Source organism: Pocillopora verrucosa, chromosome 6, assembly GCF_036669915.1.
Source record: "Pocillopora verrucosa isolate sample1 chromosome 6, ASM3666991v2, whole genome shotgun sequence".
Lineage (NCBI taxonomy): Eukaryota > Metazoa > Cnidaria > Anthozoa > Scleractinia > Pocilloporidae > Pocillopora > Pocillopora verrucosa.
This window is the reverse complement of record NC_089317.1, coordinates 3,117,613-3,142,389: the sequence shown is the minus strand read 5'-3', so window position 1 is coordinate 3,142,389 and position 24,777 is coordinate 3,117,613. Positions and strand designations below refer to the sequence as shown.

Below are 24,777 nucleotides of genomic sequence, written 5' to 3'. Positions count from 1 at the left end.
CTTACGACTGTCGCATACGTCTCAAAAATGTCGTAGGATTTTAAAACATGTTCTGAAAAACATTTTTTAACCGCTGCGACAACCGTAGCCGAAATCGATGAATATGAATTATATTGTGAAAAATTTCTACTGAGTAGGGGGAGGAAAGTGAAGTTTTCTTGCATCATAATCACGGACGAAGTTGCTGCTGTTCGTTAGTTGTCGAATACAGAGCAAAAATTAGTTCGAATACAAAGCGAAGATAACTCTTTCAGAAGAGGAGGCAGAAATTAATTTCGCTCAGGAGTGAAGAAGAATTCCTTTTCGAAAGCCGGCAAGTTTTTGTGAGAGGGAGAGAATTTTTTACGCGATTTTGGCTTGTGCACGTGCAATGGCCCCAAGGGAGTATGGAGTGTTGCAAGCTTGTTGCATGCGTCATAGTTGCACCGTGTAAATCGGCCGTTATAAGTAGCAGTAGAGCACTGGTAACCGGCTTTTATTTCGACCCATTATAAAATTAAGGTCATGTTTTATTGGGATCAAGGCTTTCAGTTTGGCTGAGTTGTTTGAAGGTTTTGGCCTTTTTCTTGTAGGCATCAACCAAAAAGAAAGAAAGTTAAGAGAAAAAAAGTGGGAAATAAAAAACACCAGTGGCAACCGCTGTCACATTTGGTGCCTTAACACTTAACACTTTAAACCCTAAGAGTGACTAGCATCTAATTTCTCCCCACAATATCACCTACGGATCATGCATAAGGTCATGAGAATATAGGAAATGATCACAACTGGAGAAGCTCTTGATTGTTTAAACAGTTTCTCCTTGTCGGCACTTGAAGAAATGTATAGAGAACAGTATGGAGAATATGCATAATGATGTAAGGGTGCAAAGGGTTAACCCTTTCACTCCCCAGATCTCATTAGTAATTCTCCTTTCTGTCTGCCATACAAATCTTATGACGTGAAGTTTGGAGAATTTGTTTTTGGATCAACTGATAATCCCCTGATTGATATTTCTCTTTCATTCTTATCACTTGTCTGCTTGTTATTGTATTGATATTGTAAGGAGAAATTCCTTCTTGATCACTTATGGGAGTTGAAGAGATTAATTTGGCAGAAATAAGAGAAAAAATGGCGCTTGACGAAGAGATGAGACAATTTTCATTCACATTGAGCAAGATACCTGCTCATCTTTTTCAAGGGCCTTAGATCTGCAGATTTCGGATAAAATGTCATAGCAGTGAAAAGACTAGAGCATTAACGATGTAGGATAGATATATATATATAGTATTCAAAGTTGTTACGGTTCAGAAATTTTTTCTTGATCAAGCTAACGTTTTTCCTTAGGGAGGGCACATCAATTTATTTTTTTACCAATCAGTAAACTTCTTCTTAGACTCTTTTCGTGTGTAAGATGAATGAAGCACAACAGGTTTTTAATAGTGTTGGTACAGCTCTCTGACGTCACTACGAGACCGATTCTACGACGTGATATTTCCTAATTTGTGTTTTATGGAATATTTCGACGTTCGACGACATTTGTTTCCATAGCATTGGATGTCGAGAAATTGAGAAAATTTTTCATATTGCGAATTCGTTTAATTGCGTTGAAGCTGTATAGGGACGCTGACGTTCTGTCTAGGTGATGATTTGATTTTGAAATCAAACCATAACAATTTCGTCGTTAGGCTCTCTCTACTCATATGCTTGAGGTTCTGGGAACGAAAGTGTGACAGTGTGCCGGTGGGAATTGATAAATGCCTTTATAAGGAGAACCGTATGTTTGTTCAAGAAAAATGCAGTTGTATATAAAAATAATTATAGTTTATACTGTAGTTGGTAATTTAGATATACATACGCTTTAAGCATGTGATTCGTTTTAGGAATATCTTGTCAGTCGCTTTAAAACACTAAATTTCGTGTCTATGTGAAAGGCTCTAAAAAACACGGATCTAAGTAAAACATGCATGTGCGTTTTACTAACCGAGTTCGGGGTTTGTACTTGAGTTACGGACTGAGCTTTTTTCTGGTCGGATTTATGGCCCAATGCAAGCAAGATCAAAGTGTGCGAGCCATAATTCCGAGGGGAAAACGAAGTTCTGTAACTTCAGGAAGGACCTGGAAAAAGAGGTTTTAGTAGGATTTTTATATATCTCTGGGTTCAAACAGAAAGGAAAGATTTCAATTCATGCAGACATTTGAATTTAGCGGGCCGTTTAGTGAAAAACGGCCTGCTTAAATTGACCAATCATAACGCGTGCACGAAACTTTTTATGATAAAATAATTTATGTCATGCTATGCAATTCACGATCGCCTATCACAAAATTGAACAGTGTAGGTCAAAAGATTGAGATATAAATGATAATGAAGACAACGTAGAGATCAAGCAAGATTTTGATACGGACCAGCCATTAGTTATCGCCTGAGGGGGGCGGGGGGAGGGAGGGTTGGTGGGTGATTATGAAGGGGAGATATCACACTGATTTTCAGGAGGGAACAGAGGGGGAACCAGTCGTCTCCGACAGAGTATAAGGAGGAGGGGGGGGACTATAGAATATTGACTACAGTAAAACGTACAAAAATCCCCCCCCCTTCCCGCCCAGACGAAAAATAATGTCCGGTCAATAAGAATGTTCTATCGCTCAAAAGTGGTAAAATTGAAAATAGGGACTAATTAAAAAAAAAAATGAAACAAATTTAACGTAATGAATTTGGTTTTATCACCTGAATTGTGCAATATAACTTGGCCACCGCAAAAAGAGTTTCTAAGCTAACATTTGGAATGTTAGCCCTCGAGTGCTAACGCTCAAAATGTCTTCTTTAGAAATTGTTACGGTGGCCAATTCATATTTTCAATTCAGTTAATAAAACCAAATCATCTTGTTATATCCCCCACTGACGCAGCACCACAGTTTCTTTGGAAACTTGCTCCCGCTCCTCGAGTCTTTCGCGGGATGATAGCATACATACCCCTTTCTGTAAACTTGACTTCCACTCAAGGGTGTATCAGGGGTTTGGCGCATGCGTGTGTGTGTGTGGAGGGGAAGGGGGAGGGGGATGTCGGAAGGAGAATGTGCACCTCCCTTTGTAACCTTCACTTCCCTCAAGGGTACATGAAGGGTTTGATGATGGTGGGAGAGAGTTGGTGAGAATTTTGAACCCCTCTTTCTAAAACTGACCTCCCCTCCTGGGTGCATGATGGGGAAGAGGGGGGAGGGTAACGTAAGGAGTGTGCGGAAAATTAATAGTTTTAGGGTAGGACTCCTCCTCTCCTGCGCTTTTTGATTAATTCACGATCTTTTTTTTATTATACGTGGATAGTTTTTCAGACATGCACAACTTAAGCTTAGTGTTTCTTCTCTTCTTAGTGTACCTATGACAGGGACTTTTTTGCGTTTGTATTTAGCTTATCATAAATTCAAACCAATTCCGATAGAGGGGAAATTTCCAAAAAATGAGACTCGGTTTCTTCGGGCCCTAAAGTGCTCTTATTTTGTCCTAAAAGTGTCCCGTAGACTGGTAACGAGAGTTAGCCCGCGGCGATAACGTAGAAAACTGCGAAAACTCTCAGTTGTCGCTTACAAATCTCACACATCTCTGGTAATTTTGTATCAGTCAGCTTTGAAAAACTCTTGAAATAATGTCCAATAAGTATGTCTATCTACCTTCAGCAAGCTCTTAAAGAGCTGTGATATATCGTACTCAAGTAGTAAAGAAGAAATGGCAGTTGCAAGTACGGTTCAGAAGAACCGCGTGCATTAAACAAATATCTCGACCAAGACTGAAAAAGGGACAAAGACGATTTCTCGCTTGCGGTGTTAAGGTCAAGATTAGAACAAAAAACTCCCGTTACAAAATTTTAAGTTCTATGGCAAAAATGAGAGGCTGTATTCTTTTCTGTTGCCCTAACAAATTATCTTTCGTACTAGGTGCGGCAAACGTTCGCCTTGCATGGTCAGTGCTCTTGGGTTTCGTTGCTGTTTGGCAAACCAAAAACTTACTTTTGACGGCAGCATCGAAAGAATCAGATGAATCACGAGCACGCGCTAATTTTCATTTTTTAATACAAATGATGTATTTCTGTTTGTAAAATTCGATGGAAACTACAACTGGTAGGATTATCAAACGATCAGAAAAGCGCAAATGTAATCATGTAGAAAGACAAAGAGTATAAGTATCTCTGAAGCGCGTGAAATAAGCAACATTGAGAAGTCACCATTCTTCGCCAACGTAATGTCAGCCGAAAGGAATGTGGTTTAATCGTGTCCGATGTGGGATAGGCCCCTTAATCAGTATTCTTTTTAGCTGAATTCACAGGCAATCTAAGTTCTCCTGATTTGACCAGTGGTATGTGTTAGTGACAGCCGTCTTCGAAGTCGAAACGGACACAACGGAGCATAAGGCCGACGACTTTAAAGAGTAAAATCTCCTCTATGACTACGATGGAAACGCGTCCATTTTGGCCATACAGCTACATCCTTTGGAAAGTGGTGTATGGAAATACCCGGTGTAGATCTATTATTCTTTTATCTAACCTCATTTGGCGCTACGTCCACGAAATCTGTTCGTCGTCTCCTCTTCATTTCTCCTTTCTCCGACAAAGTTTCTGCACAGTTTTCTATGTCACAAATACGTAACATGATCGTTTTGGCCGCGCGCTCAATGGGGACATTTTTTGGCCGCCAAATTGTACTTTTAATGCGCAAAAAAATGGTCAATGAGAACTCACAAGGCGCTAAGTCGATAACTTCAAATTTTGAATACAGTTATTAACCAGAAAACGTATATATGGAACGGTAGCGTAAAATTCATCCATGTGGGATACCTATTTGTGTGATGCGCATGTGCAATCTTCTGATTAGAAATGTACGCATGCGCAATGCTTTAGAGCCAGTCCCTATGTGGTATGAATGTCACGAAATGTCCTATGGCTGGTACTTATGTGGTGTAAGACGTCACAAAATGTTACGTGTGACGTCATCTGCCCAGACTTGCCCACCCAAGCTAAATCCCAAGAGAGATGTTGTCTAAACTTGTCTAGGACTTGCTCAAGAGTTGTCTAGTATTGCTTAAGGCTGTCCGAATCTCTAGAGGTTAGGATTTATTATTTAAAGTGACGTCGTTGTAAGTAGAAGGAGTCATAACATGTCTGTTTTTCATTATCCCTACGATTTTACTGTACATGCAACACTATGTCTGCTTACAACGCTTTTGCACTTGGTTGATCACTGTAACATCCAATGTATTACTTTGTCTGTTACTGACATCGATGCTATGAAAGAATTTAAGCACCTCTTTACAATGGTATCGCTTACCGCCAGAAAACCGAGGTATTCTTAAGAGATTCAGCCAGTCTCCATTACCATTGATTGTGACAGGAGCTCTCGCGAGTCCTATAGAAATTAATCTATCGTAGTTATCTCTGCTCCCCATCTCGAAGTACAACTTCGATATTGCCCAGAGCAAGAAAAAAGGCCGCGCAAAGTGTGTTGTTTACATCCAATTTCGGGATGGGATGATCCAAGGCTCAAAAAAAATTTCCAATCTCAAACGCAAGATTCGTCAGCAAGCAGCCGAAACATGTTCATTCTTTGGAAGGCAAAGATCTGGAATACATGAAAGTAAACTAATGGAAAGACATCGTGACATTATCTTCGCGATGCCTTACGCTAAATTACCACCACCCCTATGGAAACCAGAGATGTATCTACTAGACCAAACGGGATAAGAGGTCCGCAGATGGTTTCCATTCTGCCTACGCACGAAATAGATTACAGATAAGAGAGACAAATGTAAAAACATGTCAAAGTTTATTAATTACAAAAGTACGCTACGGGGTGTTGCTACAAATGTGTAATATTATAATTGTTTGAATTTGTTTAGTAGTTAACCAAAGATAATCTTCTATAAGGGTTGCTGCTACATCTTCCTCATAATCTACAAAACCCCAACTGATGCCTGGTGTGACATTACAAATCTTATTCACAACCCTAACAAAGGGAAATTGGTTAAAAATTACAACAATTTCATCAACTTCCATATCTAACAAGACCCCATATGTGTGAAAAAAAACGCGTCAGACATCCTCCAGAGGGAAATCATCCAAAGGTAATTCATTCTAAAAATGTAAAAAATTTAAGTTTCAGGTCATTACTGTACGCACGTTCGTATCCAAGCCACTCGTACCTATGGAGCTCTCTTTTCTTGGAAGTCATCAAAACCAATGTATGAATTGGTTTATGTTATACTTTACAGAACACAATTTAAAAACAATCAACATCTTGAAAATAAACAGCTAAATTAAAGTTTTCCATGACTGATAATTTCAAATTTTAAATTGCTGAAAAAAACCAATAGAGGGCATCTGTATCCACATCTTTTGATGTATCTACGAAAGAGAAACCCATATACACGAATATGGAAAAAGTTGACCACACAAAGTCATTTTGCAGGAATTCCATGGCTGATGCGATTACTACAGATTGTTCAACAAACGGTAACACGGAATTAGTTAATATACAAATGTAAATAATGATTCCATAATGGTCTTGGCGTAAAAAAACCCCAACCGTGTCGTTCCTTCCGCAACTAATTGTAACCTGAGGTAAAAAATTTCTCATAAAACATGCTTGTATTGAAAAATACAATCTGGGAAGAGATCGTTGAAAATGTCTTCGTAAATAAACGAATTAAATTCTATGTGGTAGTCTTTATAATCGGAAATCTGAACTACAAAGTATACAGATTGGTGATTCTTGAGGTATCTATAAAATAGAATATACGTACTCGCATAAATAAATTGCTATGACAATACGATCGTTTAATCTTCTTGTTTCGTAGATACCCGCATGTAGTCCTAAACTATCACCTTGCTTATTACAGTATTTTTCTAAAAGAACATCCAACAGTAATTGCTAATAAATGTATCGGGAAATAACTGATTTCGCTTGAAAAAAACTATATTTGCAATTCCATATACAAAATTGGCAATGAATCAACTAATATTCCAGTCTCTTTATTCGAATTCTTAGAGCTTGCACAGAGCTCTTAAATAATTTCGAATGAACTTGTTTTCTTGATCAGATCCCAATAGAGCAAACATAAAGTTGACATGTAAGCATGTGGACGGAATCTGAAATCATTAAAAAAATTCTAATTGCTTGCTATTGTGTCAAATGTCGTAATAACAGAAAAATGAGCTCTCATATAAATTCTACTCTTCTCTACATGTCAAATAAATTTAAAGAGCAAAAAAAAAAGGTTAGTAAAACTTTTCACGCAACCTATCGTGGCAATAACGAATAGAATCACGCATTTTGAATGCCGCAGGTAACGCCATTGAAACCCTAAAAAATTGGTATAGTACTCCTTCTAATGTGATGCAAAAAAGCGTACTAAAAACTCAAGCGAAAGGAAAGTGTGAGTCCACAAACACTCTGCGTATATGATCTGGATAAACGATTTCATCGATATAACGTTCAAATACGTGTTAAAATCTGGAGGTTTATAAATTATTCAATTCGAATCAAATCATGTTCCACATCCCTCTAGTATAATATTACGCATATCGTGATCTCGACACAAGTATATTTGCTCATAAACTCCGATCGACGATAAAATACTATGCTTCAAATACGTCCTGCCCTAAAGATGAATGGAAAAAAGGTTGTCTTAGGTTTTTTTAAAATTTTTTTTTTTGAAATGTTCACGCAAACACGATTCGTAAATCAAAAACCACACACAAAACTCGTTGACATCCTGGTCTTCGAGCGCTCCAGGTTGAAGCAATGCTTCCAAACTTCTTGGATGGCCTGTTTTCTTTGTGCTTCTCTCGCTTGCCAAAATCCTCGTTTATCGCGTGGGAATTTCTTATTGGCTCGATGGCGGCTTGGGCGAGCAAATGGTCGTCGGCAGTGTCCCACATTTCAGCCGATTGATGGACAGGTTGCTGTTAACATGCACGGTGAACTCGGGTCCCCCTTGTACAGCATTGTGGTCCGCTGTAGCATTATACCTGTTTACAGGTAATTGAATTCAAAACAGATGAAGCAAATCGTAGGGCGCATCCCGTCTTCTTCGACCTCCTGACGTCTTAATCGTCGTTATCTTCTAAGGCGGCCATCTAAAAGAGAAAGCGAAGTAAAATGTTTAAAAAGCAAAGCTAGGCACATAAAAAACGAATCGCAATCACAAACTTAACCTTGTGTCACACTTGTAGTTTCACGTAGATAGATCACACACCACACGTCACAACTTCTGCTTCACTGATAAAGTAGTCACATCGGTAGTCAAAACCTTGAACCAACAGTTGCCGCTTCTGCTTTAAACGCAAGTTGAAAAGTGGAAAGCGTTTCAACTACGTTTTTCGACCATAAAACAGAGCCCCTTAGGGAAAACCCATTAAACAAATTTGAAGCTGCCTGAGGCTGCCCAATCCCCTAATGCAATCGTCGCCAATCAGAGTCGTTGTATACAGCCTGAAAAAAATTTGAAATTGACCAAATTATCAGTTGAGACGCATTCTGCTTTAAACGCAAGTTGAAAATTGGGAAGCGTTTCAACTAACGTTTTCGACTAAACATGCCCAGTAGGGAGAACAATTAACAAATTTGAAGCTGCCTGGAGGCTGCCCAACCCCTACGGAAATCGTCGCCAATCAGAGTCGTTGTATACAGCCTGAAAATTTTGCAATGCAAATTCCATAAAAAACTACGACAAAGCGTTTGCGCCATCATCTCAAAGGCGGCAGATGTAGATGAAGAAGTAGTAAGTGTGAAGTTGGAGATTTATTGATTGATCGAGCGATGTGCGAAACGAAAGGTCTTGACGAAGTGGAATATGGGGCTGATGGTATTTCTGATTACTTTTTAAACACGACATTGGAGAAGTCTTTGAAAATCAATATGGCAACGATGTGACATACTCGCAAATGGTTCAATTTGTGTCGTGAATTGGATGCAACAACAATTAGATTATGGCCCTCAGACATTGGTTTGGATGAACACCCTGAGCAAATTGGTGGTGGTATGCCCTTGTTTGAATTTGATTTTTCAAAAATTTGGTCTCCCCCAACGTTGGAAGAAATCAGCGGCGATGTCAAACCAAGATATCGCGCCACATTAACACAGAGGCGTAACCCAACAAAGAACTATAATTTGGAAAGAAAGAAGTCACTGAGGCTTTAGTCAGGTAAGATGATCGGATTTAATTTTTCTGTCGTTAAGTAATTGCTACGAGCACTATGAAACCGACAATAGATAAAAATCATCATGTGTCCTTTCGATATACTGAGAAGCTTACCTAGCAATATCACAACTTTTCGTTAGAAATCAAAAATGAAAGCGAAAAAAACTGCTAGATCCTTACGGACCTTTTTATTTCTTAGATCGATGAAAGAAACCACAGTCCATCCGCAAAAAGTTACCCGACCAGTGGCAAAACCACACATTGAAAGATACAGATGATGTTTTGTTAAATTTTAAAGCCGAGAACTTTGACCCACCAATGTACAAACACAACGCTTTACTGTCGGTGAAATCATGAATGGCAATGGCGAAGAGCGATTTGGTGCATATATTAACTCACTGGCCAATCACTATAACTCGAATGAATCTTTTAGGCCCTGAGGATAACTTCGCCGTCGACCTCACCATCGTGCCAAAACCAAAGGAACGTGGTAAATCTAAATTACCAAAGGGAAGACATAATATTGAATATTGTTCTCCACAACAACCATGGTGTGTTACCGATTAAAAATTCAGAAGACAACCTTTGCCTTGCAATAGCCATTTGTCTAACCAAGCCCACTTGCATAAATGACGATTGGTGTAGAGGGAAAGCGTTACTATAAGAAATCGGGGAAATTAAATCCTAATGTGCGCACCCGATGCGCCAAATTCATTCACCAAGCAAGCTGGTGTGCCCGAAGGCTCTTGTGGGCGTGCCGACTTAAGAAAAGTTTCAACAGTACCGGGTGCGCCCGACTACCCGTTGCAGTGATGACCACATGCTATCCATATTGCATTACGTTTCAAGGAAACGTGGATAATCGCCAAAGTACACCATTCCGCCATCCTGTATCAACCAGAGTACGAAAGCGATATGGGTCATTACCATGGATTTACGTCTTACCTCGGATTCCTTGAAAGATCGTATTTTTATGTGACACGTGCAACAAAGGCTTTGACCATGACGACTTCCGCAACCAACCCATGCGAGGGCCGTCGCTGTAAAAGCATGCAAGCAGACCGAATGTGGTAACAAAACCTCACGAACCCTCGCTCCACTGCCTCAGCCTGCAACCGCCATTTTTACAGTCAGAACTGCCTTCGCCTTACAACCGCGCAAAAAACATCTGCATGACCCTATACGATTCGGTAACTCGGTGTTGCAAACAATTTCAGCCAGACCCCCAACAGCTGTCAAAAAACCGTTGTTACTTTTTGGAAAATGCTCTAACTGTAAGGAGTACGTGGACCTTAGAGGACACAAAATGCTACATTCAAACCCATCCCTGAACAAGAAGATTCACCCAAACGGACAACGAAAGCCCAAAATCAAGAAGCATTTAAAAATAAAACCCCGAGGCATCCGTGTACGAAGAACCATCATCTTCGTCTACGCGGACTATGAAGCCATGATCAGCGAGGACGGAACACACCTACCCATTTGCGTCTGCGCTCAAACTTCCGAAAACAACACCTCCTACACGTTTTATGGCGACGATTGCAGTAAACAGATTCTGGAATTCTTGACGAACCTTAACGAAGATCAGTACAAAGAACCGCGTGAAGTCATCTGCATATTCCATAATTTAAAAGGGTATCTTTCCATTTTCATACAGCATCAGCTTGTGATAGAAGGAAGAAAAATTCGATTTGATGATTCCTAACGGCACAAAGATGATTCTCTGGAAGCTGGTAAAATCACATTTAAAGATTCCATGGCTTTTCTTCCCATGGCTCTGTCTGCATTTACCGACACCTTTGGTCTCACCGAGTTGAAAAAAGGCTTCTTCCCACACAAGTTTCATACGCAAGAAAATCGAAGTTATGTGGGTCCGTTACCTGAAGTTTCTTACTATGATCCGGAGGAATGTCGCGTAAGAAAAAAGAAGAATTCGAAGTGTGGTATAGAGAAGCAGCCAAACAACACCCATTTGATCTCAAAGAAAGAACTGCTTGCATACTGTTCACTCAGATGTTGCGTTACTGAAAGCTGGATGTCACAAATTCATCCAAGAATTTAAAAGCATCGCCGGTTTCAATCCTATGGAAAAATGCGTTACGATCGCCGCAGCGTGTAACCGTTATTGGAGGAGGAAACATTTACACTTAGATCTCATAGCAGTAGAACCTTCATCGGGGTGGCGAGGTGCCCGTATGAATCACTCCAAAGCATCTTTGAATGGTTGATGTGGCAAGAATACAATACCGGAAGTCGAATTCAGCCACGCACGTAACGGTGAGAGTATCGTATCCCTGTTGGCCCTACTCGTACTTCGTGGATGGTTACGATGCACAGACCCGCACAGTCTACGAATTTACGGGAGCCTCTATCATGGTTGTCGTACCTGTTACACCAATCGCAAACAAATTCCGTTTCTGTTCCAATGGTTGACCGTAGAAGCCTTACGCCAACAGACCAGTCAGAAAATTCAAAAACTCCGCGGTAAAGGGTATCGAGTGGTGGAAATCTGGGGGTGTGAATGGGAGAAAGAGAAGAAAGAAACACCAGCCATTACCGAATTTCTAAAAGATTTGGATATCGTCCCTCCTTTGAACCCAAGAGAAGGTTTTTACGGTGGTAGAACGGGCGCCGCCTGCCGTACCATAAAGTAAATGAAGAAGAAGAGAAGAAATCCGCTACATCGACGTAACGTCTGAGTACCCCTACGTAAACAAGTATGGTACGTACCCTGTAGGCCACCCGGACATCTATTTGGAACCAGAGAATCAAGACCCTAGAAGTTACTTTGGCTTGATGACTGTGGACATCACCCCACCCGCTGACATGTATAACCCAGTCTTACCTTACCGTCATAAAATTGGAAACTCCTACAAGCTGACCTTCCCGTTATGCCGTAAGTGTGTAGAAATAGAGACACAGAAAGAACACATGCTGGAACGGGACTATCACTGCCCACACAGTGATGAAGAACGAATGTTACGAGGCACCTGGTGTACCCCAGAGATAAATAAAGCGATCGAAAAAGGATACCGACTCGTCCGAATTCATGAAGTATGGGACTTCCCGCAGCGTCGAAAAGGTCTGTTCCAGCCGTACGTGGACACCTGGTTAAAAATTAAGCAAGAGAGCGGTGGCTACCCAAACTGGGTGCGGACCGATACTCAAAAGAAAAATACATTCATTGCTATGAAGAAAAAGAAGGTATCCGACTCGACCCTACCAAGATCGTCAAGAACCCCGGAAGAAAAGCCACGGCTAAACTCATGCTTAACTCCTTCTGGGGAAATTTGGCCAACAAAACAATAAATCGAAGACCAAACAATGCACGCACCCTACGAACTCCTAGATCTGCTTGACGACCCTCTCTTCACCGTGACAGACATCCGTATTCTTAATTCCGAAGTAATAGAAGTATCATACAAACGCGATGAAGAAGATCCTTACAAAGGGAGCAATACTAATATTTTCATCGCAGCATTTACCACCTGTTTGGCCCGCCTTAAATTGTACGAATCGTTGGAGAAGTTGGGTGACCGAGTCTTATATTACGATACAGACTCGGTCATATATACATGGAAACCGGGCAGACAGAAATCGAGCTTGGCGACTACCTCGGCGACATGACCAACGAGCTTGACAATGGCGACTTTATTGTAGAATTCATCTCCGCAGGTGCGAAGAACTATGGGTATCAAACAAAGAATGGTAAAGTGGTGTGCAAAGTAAAGGGATTCTCGCTGAATGTACGTGGTGCCAAACAGCTAAATTACGACATCATCCGCCAAAATATTTTGGATGAGGTTCTTCACCCGTTAGATGAACAAAGAAAAACGCTGGTAGTCAACCCGACCCACTTTGTCAGAAACCCCACTTTGAAAAAAAATCAAGACTGAGACTCAGACTAAGTCGTATCAACTCGTGTTCGACAAGCGAGTTTTAGATCATTCGCACGGTTTTAAGTCTTATCCTTACGGATATTCGCGACTGGATGCACAAGATTTGGAGAACATGGACTTGTTGCTTTTATAAAAACAAAACAAAACAAAAAACATTGACACTCAAAGCGAACATTTTTTAAATTATTTTTTTAATAAAACAAAGTTTTAAAAAAGTTTTCATGACGTGTTTGTTAATTCTTTAAGTAAACGGTTAATTCTTGAATCCCTTTGGTGACCACTTCCATTTCGGTGAGGCGTACTACTTTTCGTAAATTTTCATAATAATCCCTTCATGTTTCTTCGATTTGTTTTTCTTGAGAAATCATGCATAATTTATATTTGCGGCATCGACATGAATACACTCGCGGCATCTTTAGTGTCTACAACTTAACAAAAAACACTACACTGAACGTTTTCTATGTTGTTCAATATTATCAAGCCATTTCTTTGAAAAATAAGTTCTTTCCTCCACGTTACGTATCATTTCTTTTAATTGGAGTTCTTTTTTTTTCTTCCCATGTATGATCCGTTTGCGTTTCTTTCTCTTCTTCTTTTCCTGGGCTTCGGTTTTTGGCGGCGGCGGCTTCAGACAGACAGCCTCTGGCTGCCTCTTTTTGGTTAAACATGTTATCTCACTCGTCTAAAATGCATGGTGACTATAGAAGCGCCGTCTGTAAACTGAGCCAAATTATTATTTTCCGACTCACTCATCTGTGTTTCCACCACATCGATGTGATTCTTACGTAACTTGATGTAATGAATCTGCTTGGGTTCGTAATAATAATTTCCTTCCAAGATTGGTTGGTAGTGTATTTGACGTATAAGATCAGTCGTCTGATCTCCCACGCGTACTGGAGCACAAAGCGAGGAATACATATACAAGGTTCGTGGGTAAGGTAAATTTAAGTAGGTACTTCTCTTAGTATTGATAAAGGTCCAGTTCAGATCGCTAAGAAGAAATCTATGATATTTCTCCGCAAATCGGTCTTTCCATGGGATCTCATATCTGTAATACGCCAAACTGGATGTAGTAAGCCTCCTATCATAACTCCACACCGTACCACGTTTGGTCACTGTGAGATTATGCGCCGGTCGTGATACATTACAATTCTCTTCAATAGGACCACTAACAATACGACGATAAGGAACTGTTGTTTTTTTCGTCCAACCAAACAACTCACACATGTCTCGAGGTAACTCAAAATAGAGACCGTCACGAACTTCTTGATGAGTTATATCAGTCGATTTTACCTTGTCTGCTGTTACAGTAATCGTTTCTTTATCCTCATCCGCAATCACTTCAAATTGTGCGCTGTGTCCTGAAGAAAAATGACTCCCAAACGCCGAGCCCATATTCATAATACATTTTAAACGTTCTTCATCAAACAAGGATTTGAGTAAATCGTGAACTGTCTCGATACGATGTTGTTTGATGTCTCCATACGTGACATTGTAAGTCACTTTATGTTGTATATCCCCAGTGGCTACTTTAATTCGTCCTGTGGTTAGCAAGACATCATCGTCTTTTAATCCTTTGAGGTAACTGGACACCTTAGAATCGTGTGGAAGCGAAATACTACTCAATCCCACTTCCCACTCTCCTTCTAAATCGATGCGTTTGTCTAATCGATTTTTCCAAGAATTGTTTTTGTTGTCTGGAAAATATTTCAGACTCCCATCGTTACTGGGTAACGTCAAGTAAAAAGTATCACCTGACATGATGTGCTCTCGATAACGACAAACTACATATGAACCGGAGACACACACTGTGTTGCATTTTCACAAGTTTTATTTCATCATTGTAGAGGCGTTACAATTTTGTTTTAAGTTTAGCTTGCATGATTCGCTTCACAATTTGCTCGGTTAAACTCTTCTTGCCTGGAAACTTATCGATTCCGGCTACCATCTTACGATCTGCAATATGTTTGTCAGCGAGTGATTTAGCTTTACTGTAATCAATATCGTGCTGTTTGGCTAATCTATCAAGACGATTAATTCCTGGATCACCACGTTTTAATCGCTTGGCTAATTTTGTACCTGGACCCATATACTGGTATCCGGGCCAATGAAACTCGACACCTAACTTTGAAATCCATTTCTGAATATCAAATTTTCCTCCTCTCTGTCGTTTCCTTTTAGCCTTAACTAGGACGGTTCTTGCCCCTCCCTTTGCCTTTCTTCGACTTTGGCGTTTCGTCATCTTCAAACACTTGATACGGGTCGTAACCTCTCTTTTCCCAAGGTTCCCAGTTACCAAATTCTTTGAGTCGTTCCAACTCCGTGCGATGCTTTTGCGGTGTGGGAACAGGAAGTTTTCGTTTCGTTTTTTGTATCTTTTGGGATGGAGCTGTGAGAAAAGGAATCTTGGACGTTCCCGGTTTCGCAGGGGTGACGTGTTCGTTCTTGATCCCCACAGGTGTGACAGGTTCCCTCTTGAGTGTCATCTGAGGTACGGCGGCTTGTCCCCTCATATTTATGGATTTAATGAGTTCTTTTAACAATCCCTCTTGCAACCCCTCCATGAGATTACCATCATCGTCTCGAGGTGGAGGTTCTACACCACCGGCGATAGGAATCTGTCTCAATTTGTCAGTAAGCTTGCGTTCTTGCATTAACAATTCTTTTACCACAGGTTCTTTTAAAGCAGCAGGAGTAGATGTATCTTCTAATAACAGTTTTGCTTCGGCGGCCACGCGTGCGGCTTTGTCTAGAAGAGTACTTTCAGTAATTTTTCCCTTGTAATAATCTACCAAAGCTCGAAACTCATCGGGTTTCACCATTAAGAACGTCTCCATAATCGCCACAAGGGTTCCACCACACGCATACGCAACCACCGAAACAGTTGAGTTATTGTGAGTCTACACTCGGTTGAATCCTTATAGTCACTGTCGTCGTCGTCGTAGTTGAGTTGCAAATCAAACTTTATACCCGTGTCCACTTCGTTTATACCCTCTTGCACGGTGACAGTCATGATCTCTTGAAACACTGACAGAACGCGTCGTTCATACCACTCCAAAAGCTACCGCCTGTTTGATTCACAAGTAATTGACGCCGCTTTCTTAAAGAGTTCCTCCGTTTACCCAACTCTCTCAACATCACTCTATATTTCTTGAGTTTGGCAACGGTGGGCGGTGATAAAGGTATCTTTTTCTTCAACATGTTCAACGTGAATTCACTGACGGCATTGATTTGATCTTTACTAGCGTGAAGTAATTTTTCCATACGACGCTTTCTATTTTTCTCTTGTAAAATAGATTTTAAAAAATCCACATTTCTCTTGAAACTATTAATCATCGCTTTTTCTTTGTAAGAGCTTCTAGGCCTTTTTTAGCCCCAAACGATGCAGCTCCTCCAAGGGCACTTAAACCCAATGCTTTACCTCCAGCAATGAGGGCTGGAATGAGTGCCGCTAATGGTAGGATACCTCCTTTTTGTCTTCTTTTGGTTAGTCTTCTTTTCACTCTTCTTCTCCTTCGGGTTGTGGGCATACTGCGCTTATAACCAGGCATCTTTCTTATTTATTTCTCTCTGTAACAGCGTACACACCCTTCGTGTCGTAACAAGTGACTTAAAAGTCTCGTAGAATCTCTACTTGCAGGGTGTACGTCAAATAACAAATAACCATAGGGTCTGTCCGTACATGCATTATATATATCCATAACAGGTAGCCACTTGGTCGGGTATATCTGTAGCAGAAAGGTGCGCAACGCCACTTTATCTCTAGGATTTTTAAAGGCAATAATGTATTGCGCATTCCTAGAGATGGTTTTGGCATATTTTCCTTGAGGGAACATGTCTTGGCAGAGATAACACACGGTGACATTCATGTGGTGAGAATATTGTGTGAAAAGATTTAGTATTTCTCTGTCATCTCCTCCCTCCGACATGAGATCATCCAAGACAAGAATACCCCCTCGTTTATCTCCAAACCATGTTGTTAAATCGTCGTGGGTAGGCACTCCTTTAAAAAATTCTATGCCATGGCGTTGCATGTCGTCAAACTTATTTTGCCAGGATCCATAACAGTAATGCACGCGGGTCGGTCTTTGGTCAAAGAGGTCTAAATTTTCCAAAAGTAGGTGATGGAGAAAGGTGGTTTTTCCACAACTTGTAGGGCCCACAATCAAAATATTGGAAGGGGATTTGAACGAAAATCCTGGTTCCACACACTTGAACATGATTGCTAAAAGCGAGTTACACAAAAGTGACACGATTTTATTTCATTCCTTTTATTTTATTAACGATTGAATGATGTCTTCTAACATGTCGCCTACTTTATCATCGTTGCCTACATAATCCTTTTTAGAAAACATGGAAAAAAACTCATCCATACTCTTGCGTCTTGCTTTACACATTAAATAAATGATGGCATAGTTTCCACAACTTGCGGTTTTTACAGATTGTAATGCTCGAGTATTTTTACGCACGTAAGGCCATCGGTTTAACCATACAATGAATGGTGCCAGAAATTCATAGGTGGTTAAATCTAAACCATAACTATCTAAAATTTCACAGCTATCGTGTTCGGTCCACACAGCTATCCAGTGTTCCCCAGGTTTGTCTGCAGGGTGGGTATTGACAATGTAAGCTCTCGGTTTCACACGTTCAGGCGACTCGGGTAGTTCGTCTCAGGCTAAAGCACTCACAAAGTACTTGCGGAGTTCTGGATCGCTTTCCGCTAAAGCGTTGAGTTGATTCGTAGTAAGCCACACAAACTCCATCACTAATGCACTTCCATCGTGGTAGCTCCTTTAATGCCATCAATTTCCATAATGCCTTCATATTCAGCATAAACGATCACCGTTTTCTGACTTGCTTGCCCTGCACATTTAATGTGAATGTTGATGAAGCCTTCATTTTTAGGTAGAAGAACCGGGTCATCGTGACTTCCATTGGCCACATTGGAAAACGCAAACAGCGTGCAATTTTTTCCATGACCCCAGTCTTTGAATCGCACCATGTTTCCTGCATTTCTGTACAGACAGCCAGTAGCATCCAGAAATCGGTGATAACCCACCAAGTCTTTTTGACCATTAGCCGTGTTGAGTTCCAAAGTCTCGTATGGGTATTCTTCTCCATTCACAATTTGTTTGATGTATTCCACCCCAAATTTTCCAAAGGCCAAGGGGTCTTCGTTGTATTGACCATTGAATGCAGTAGTTTTCAGAATACCAATGATGACTCTTTGGGGCACCTTTCCATTGAATGGGTTGTTGATTTCTTTAGAAGTGGCCCCATTGTCTAAGGGAAACTGTCTCATCTCGGTACGGATCATGGGATACTTGGTTGGGGTTTTGGTCATCATACTCATCATGCTCATGTAGACGGCTGGGTTTAGGGACACCAGACATAGAAAGAAGGTAAGTTTAATATCCTCCGGGTTGACTCGGACTTCCTCACTGGGTGGATTGGCTTCTCCATTCATGAATAAAGCTGCTGGATTCAGATAAAATTCCAATTCCAAAAGAGTTTTGGGGACGATCCATTTTCCTTGGTGAAACGCGTCTATAAACGGTTTCATTCTCAAGATTCTCCTCTTTCCTCCTGCATAGTAATCTGTTGCATCTGCTCTCTGTCTCTTGATGCTTTCTTGATGATTTATGGAAAGAGCTGTATACGCGTCATCATCCATCTTGACATTTGCAGCGGTGTAGGTTACAGGAGAATCAATTTCGTTCCGCCATCCAGCTGGTTCGAGTATCGTCTCTCCATCATTCCTGTCATAATTAAGGATGGTCTGTATGAAAGCTTTAAGATGGTACATGTCTACTTGTTCGGTGAGTAAGGTACCATTGGCTCTGAAATTGATTTGCTTGAAGAGGGTGTGTGCAATATTGTTGGCTGGTGAAGTCATCACACCCACATTGTTTGCGCGTGCTGTGAGACTGGCATTTTCTGTGGTTTTGAAACCCAAATCCAGTTGGACAAAACTTCTCGAAAGATCGATGAGATCTGATTGTCGTTCCACGTACACTTGGATAGGAGTAATACTAGATGTCTGAGGTGGTATTTTGACATATCGGTACTTTACCGTAGAAAGATCTGTAGGTGGTATTCTAAAGAGATCTAGACTTGAATTCTGCTCTGCCCCTTTGATAGACATGGTGATGTGTCTGTTTCAACGTCTTCTGCGTTTATGCACACGTTGTCGTGTTCCTATTTTCTTTATACGACTTGTGAGAAATCCTCCTCGTTGCTGTTGTTTTCTTCTTCTCCCTTTATACCTTTTTAAGATGGAAGACACAGGATCTGTCGGTGATGTTGTGCCTACACCAATGATAGGATCACTTTGACGTACGGTGCTGATGCGGACCATGTTTTATTCTCCAAAAATATCGTTCAACCTCTTGGCAACTTTTCTCTTCAATTCGTTCTTGAGCGCTTGGGAAGCCCCTCTCTTTATACCTCGCGGCACTTCTGATAACGAACGCTTTTTGACACTGCTTTTAAGGCCTCCTGTTACACCTTTCAAAAAATCTTTAGCCATGTCTTTGACTCCGGCACCTATTTGAGGATCACCCCAGGATCCGATAAAAGGTGGTGGGGCATAAGGTGAGGGGGTCTGCCAGCGCATGAGACCACCACCTCCTTGTTCATTTGGCACATACACTTTAAAGCGTCTCAAACTTCCTCCTCTCATGATGCGATCACCACAAACACACAATTCACTTTAAATCTTTTTTATTAATCCAACTGTTATATTTGCTAGGGTACCCTTTCCACTTGACAAACAATTTATCCTTTTGTCTCTTTAATACTTTTTCCACTCGAAAATAAGTCGCTTCATCTACATGTACTTTTTGCAAATCCCACACATAAAATGTGCCTTGTAAGGGCGTGTCATCCAATTCTTGCACTTTATAGGTCGTTACCATTCCGGGTACGACTTTACGAACTTGAAACACTTCTTCCGTCCACCCTGGTAGATACCCTTTCTTAAACGGTCTAAATTTTTTATTCAATCGGACTTTATCGCCTACTTTAAATGCAGGCTTTTTTTCTTTCTTAGTCTGATATTTCCCATACAAATTGTTCCACACTTCTTTGGCATTGAATGTGGTGACTTTAGCTGGTGTGGTTTTAATACTCCTGTGATAGGTGCGATTGTATTGATTGACAAGTTTGGGCAATATGTCTACATATTTGAGTGTGTTGGCAGCCGTGAAATAGCGATACAATTTCGATTTAAGGGTTCTATTAAATCGTTCGACGATACTGGCTTTGGCATCTCCATGAGTAGAAAAGTGATGAATCTCCTGTGTTTTCATCAATGATTGAAAGGTCTGATTGTAAAATTCTTTGCCTGCATCTGTCTGTAACGTCTGAGGTTTCCTTCCTTTGGCTTCCTTGAGTATTTTTGCAAACGCATCCGTCACATCTTTTCCTGTTTTCTTTTTAATCGGCCGGGCCCACGCGTATTTGGAAAAGGCATCGATCACGACCAATACGTATCGGTATCCCTTGTTCTGTTTGGATAGGGTCTGTACTTCGATCAAATCTGCTACCCATTGTTGATCAATGTCGAACACCACCACAGGTAAAAATTCTCCTCGTCGACGTCTGGGTTTGTGAAGCGTGTACGCCAATTTTTTCTCTAATTCTTTTTTACCTTGAGCAATAGAGATCTTTTGAGCTTTGGCATACGGTGCCACACCACCCAAACTACCGACGACACCGGGTTCGTCATACAAGTCGTCCTTGACATCTTTCTTAATGTTCTTAACCATGATAAATGACACCAAAGTTTGAAACAATGATAGGTGACCCAATACTTATGAAGGTACTGCGTATACAATTGATTCCACGTCTTATATGCATACTTCCCATCATAGTATCTCATAAACGTCATCAAATGAAAGATACGGTCGTGTAGTGGATGTAGGTGTGGTTTCACGACAAATTTAAACACCTCAACTTCCATGTCTTCGGGAACCCAATGGTAAGGGATTTTATGCGGCTCATCCTCTTCGAAGACGATATGTGGGATGCGATCACAAAGCCACGACACCACTCGATAATGCAAGTAGCATAGCCATTGACTCCACGAGGTAAGCATGATGAACTGGTGATTTTTTTTCATCGCCGACCCTTTTTATAATGCTTGACATTATCCATAATGCCTTTTAAAGCCTGTTTTCCCAGAAGTTTACCAAGTGTTCCAAAACCTGGTGCAGGACCCGATAACAACATACTTGCTGCGTAAGCTAATTTATCGGTAAGAGAGGGACCTCTACAAAGAATTTTCTTAACCCTACTCACAGAAGCACCCCCACGTTGATTGCGTTTTCTTCTTTTAATCAGTGACCGTCTTACACGCCTCATGATTGACACAGACAAATGACACAGTGTTTTCGGTGATACAACTTTTATTTATTTATCCATATTATCTTCTAAAAACTGTACATGATGATTAATACATTCTAAGTCTTTATCCGACAATCCTAAGCGTCTAGCTAATTTTCTAAACTTAGGCATACCGATCAACCAAGCGATTTCAACATGATCGTCCATAGACAATGTATCTAGCTTTGTGTTTCTACCCATCAACCGTGCGATTTCAAGATGGTCTGTACTTATCCCATCTACAAAAAAATTAACAAAACTTGGAATTACAACTAAAAAACATGTGTATTTTTACATCTGGTGAAAGAAAAGTTTGAATGAACACTATGCCTAAAAAATTAATACATTTGACTCTTATTACTTTCTTTGAGGTAAAGGAAAAAGGGCTTCTAATAAATCAGCAAATGTCATCTTGACATCTAGTCCTGAAATGAATCATTCACATCCATCCGTAAGAATTTGCACTGACCTCTTGTTGGGTTTAAATCGCCACCAGGTAAAAAGATCACAGTTATGTCGACTGCATCGCAAATACATTTTGCCATAATTTGTTTCTGATTGAGTCAAAGACAATGTGGGAGTCATTCCACATTCGCACACCATCTTGTCGATTCTGTCCAGGGTGAACCAGGGGTGACCCTGTCTTTGACATTCATAGTAATAACGGTTGTAATCACTGAGATTACAAAATACTGGGCAACGGGCGGACGAGCAACGTAGGAATACATCGTCACAATCTTCTTTTTTAGATTTCAATACGTCCATCATGGTCTGGTGAATCGGACATGGATAACTGACTTCCACACTGTCCAACAATTCTTGCAGAGAAGAATAATGAAACGTACCTGTACCTTCTACGCCAGGTACGATTTCTCCTTCTTCCATTACTTCAGTCTTCTCCAGGGTTGATGGGTCATTCTGAACACTTTCCACCAGCTGGTTCAACTCTTTCAGGGGAGATGTTTGCTTAGATGACTTGACTTCTGGTTTCATATAATCCACCTCGAACTTGGGTAGTTTCACATCTTTAGCAACAAAGTCTGGGTTCTTCATAGGCAGTGCATCTATAACGAGACTACCTTTCAACTTGTTCTTAGCCCATTCTTTCTTATTCTTCAAAGTCTCTTTCTTGGCATAAGGGTGAACCCTCTTTGATGTCTTCTTAGTCTTGTTATCTTCCATCTTGCTTTCTTGATGCTTGCTTTACACTCTGGGAGTAAGAAATGTGATTTGACTGCTACAACGACTCCACTTTTATAAGGAAAATATATGATCTTGATTGACAGGTCCCTCTTGGGAGATTGGGCAAGTTTGGGCTGAATCTTTTAGACTTACATTTCGTAATCTTTTTGTATTCTCTTCCATACGTTTCTCTACATACGCTTTTCTTATGTTCCTAATCTTGACATTCCATGCCGCTTCTTCCATAATTTCTTTATATTTGATACACGATTTACATGTTTTGCATGCACACGTAAAATCGTAGGGATATTGAAAAACAGGCATGTTTATGACTCCTTCTACTTACGACTTCACTTTAAATAATAAATCCTAACCCCTAGAGATTCGGACAGTCTTAAGCAATACTAGACAACTCTTGAGCAAGTCCTAAGTTTAGACCGTATGTTCTCTTGGGATTTAGCTTGGGTGGGCAAGTCTGGGCAGATGACGTCACACGTAACATTTTGTGACGTCTTACACCACATAAGTACCAGCCATAGGACATTTCGTGACATTCATACCACATAGGGACTGGCTCTAAAGCATTGCGCATGCGTACATTTTTAATCAGAAGAGTGCACATGCGCATCACACAAATAGGTATCCCACATGGATGAATTTTACGCTACCGTTCCATATATAAATCAAACCGACCCTTATCTCTATTAACAAAGATGACCGACATGGACACTCGCTCATTAAATAATCAATTTTTACCCTCGTGTACCTACACGTCATGAATATAATTATCTAATAACCCTAACACGTGTACCTACATGGCATGAATAAATTATTACTCAAACTCGGACCCAGGCCGCGCGGGAATTGCTAGTCAGACGCGCTATACTACTGAAATAAACAGCTGCGGAGGGGAGGGGGTGGGGAAAGTTTGAACACCTGGGTAACCTGTTGCTATGGTCAATATCTTTTCTCTCCTTTCTTTTTCCTTTCTCATTTTTAACTCGTGCAAAAGAGTTTTTATGAGGACTCAGATATGCAAATGAGTCACTCACTCATTAAGATGTAGACACTGGTAATTAGTCGTTCCGAACTCGCTCAAGCACGAAACCACATTGGAGTAGTAACCGCACGTGACGTTAGTAAGGCTTTGTTACATATTAAGCATCGCTGCTTTAGATATAATCTTGCAAGTGAAAAACTTTTATCGAGTTCAGGCACAAACCCACTACTGTGAACCGCTTCGCTTGTTTATGATCTGATGTCAAACATGAACCACGATTAAATTCAATTATCTTATGTAAACTGAACATTGGCGACTGAATCGGTATCAAGCGGACAAAAATAATCCTGTGCTTTTCTGACAAAAGAAATTTTGTGGAATTCACTACCGCATATGTTTATTTTCAGTCAGACAAAAATATTGCGATAGCCTAAAATGCCTTCTGAGGTAATTTGTTCCGAGGCAGAAAACTTAAAGAGTTTTGTTATCAGATGCACGCGAGAGTCAACTCTTTAACTCCCATGAGTAACCAAGACAGAATTTCTCCTTACAATATCAATACAATATCAGCCAGATAAGTGATGAGAATAAAGAGAAATATCAATTTAGGGATAATTAATTGATTCAATACTAAATTCTCTGAACTAACATCATAAGAATTCTAGGGTTGACAGTAGGAGAATTACAAATTTGATCTGGGAGTAAGAGGATTAAGGCTGTGAACAAAGACTGTTGCGCTGCAATTCAACCATTTCTTGAGCAGCTGAGGCGGAACGTGACATATGAATGGAAAATAGCAAAATTTGGCTTGTGCAGGCGAAGAAAGACTTGGATTGCAGCGTCTAAATTTGATAAATTTTGCGAGCAGAAATTCGATAAACGCAGGATACTATTTTGTGCTGTTTCTAAAGACTATATATGCGTTTATTTCTCAGCGGAGTTGATGGTTACCATGCTCGGCTTTTGAGACAAGAGCAACCTTGCATTGCTGCAAGAAATATAATTACAGGTTCACAACCATGTTTCATCTCTAGATGAAGAACTATATGCACGAGTTGGCCATAGGTATTCTCTGATTTCAGTTAGCAAGACAAGTCACTCTTTCAACCAGTTTTTCTGTGTAAGCAGATTAAAACCCAACTCCCAAA

At 40.5% G+C, this 24,777-nt stretch overlaps 1 protein-coding gene across 1 annotated transcript; it reads right to left on the bottom strand.

Moving 5' to 3' along the window:
• Nucleotides 1–16,622: 16,622 nt before the first annotated feature.
• On the bottom strand, nucleotides 16,623–17,096 carry LOC131798847 (uncharacterized). The gene has a single exon (XM_059116542.2). It carries the CDS (start codon nucleotides 17,094–17,096, stop codon nucleotides 16,623–16,625), a length of 474 nt encoding a protein of 157 aa, XP_058972525.2.
• Between the last annotated feature and the right edge of the window lie 7,681 nt (nucleotides 17,097–24,777).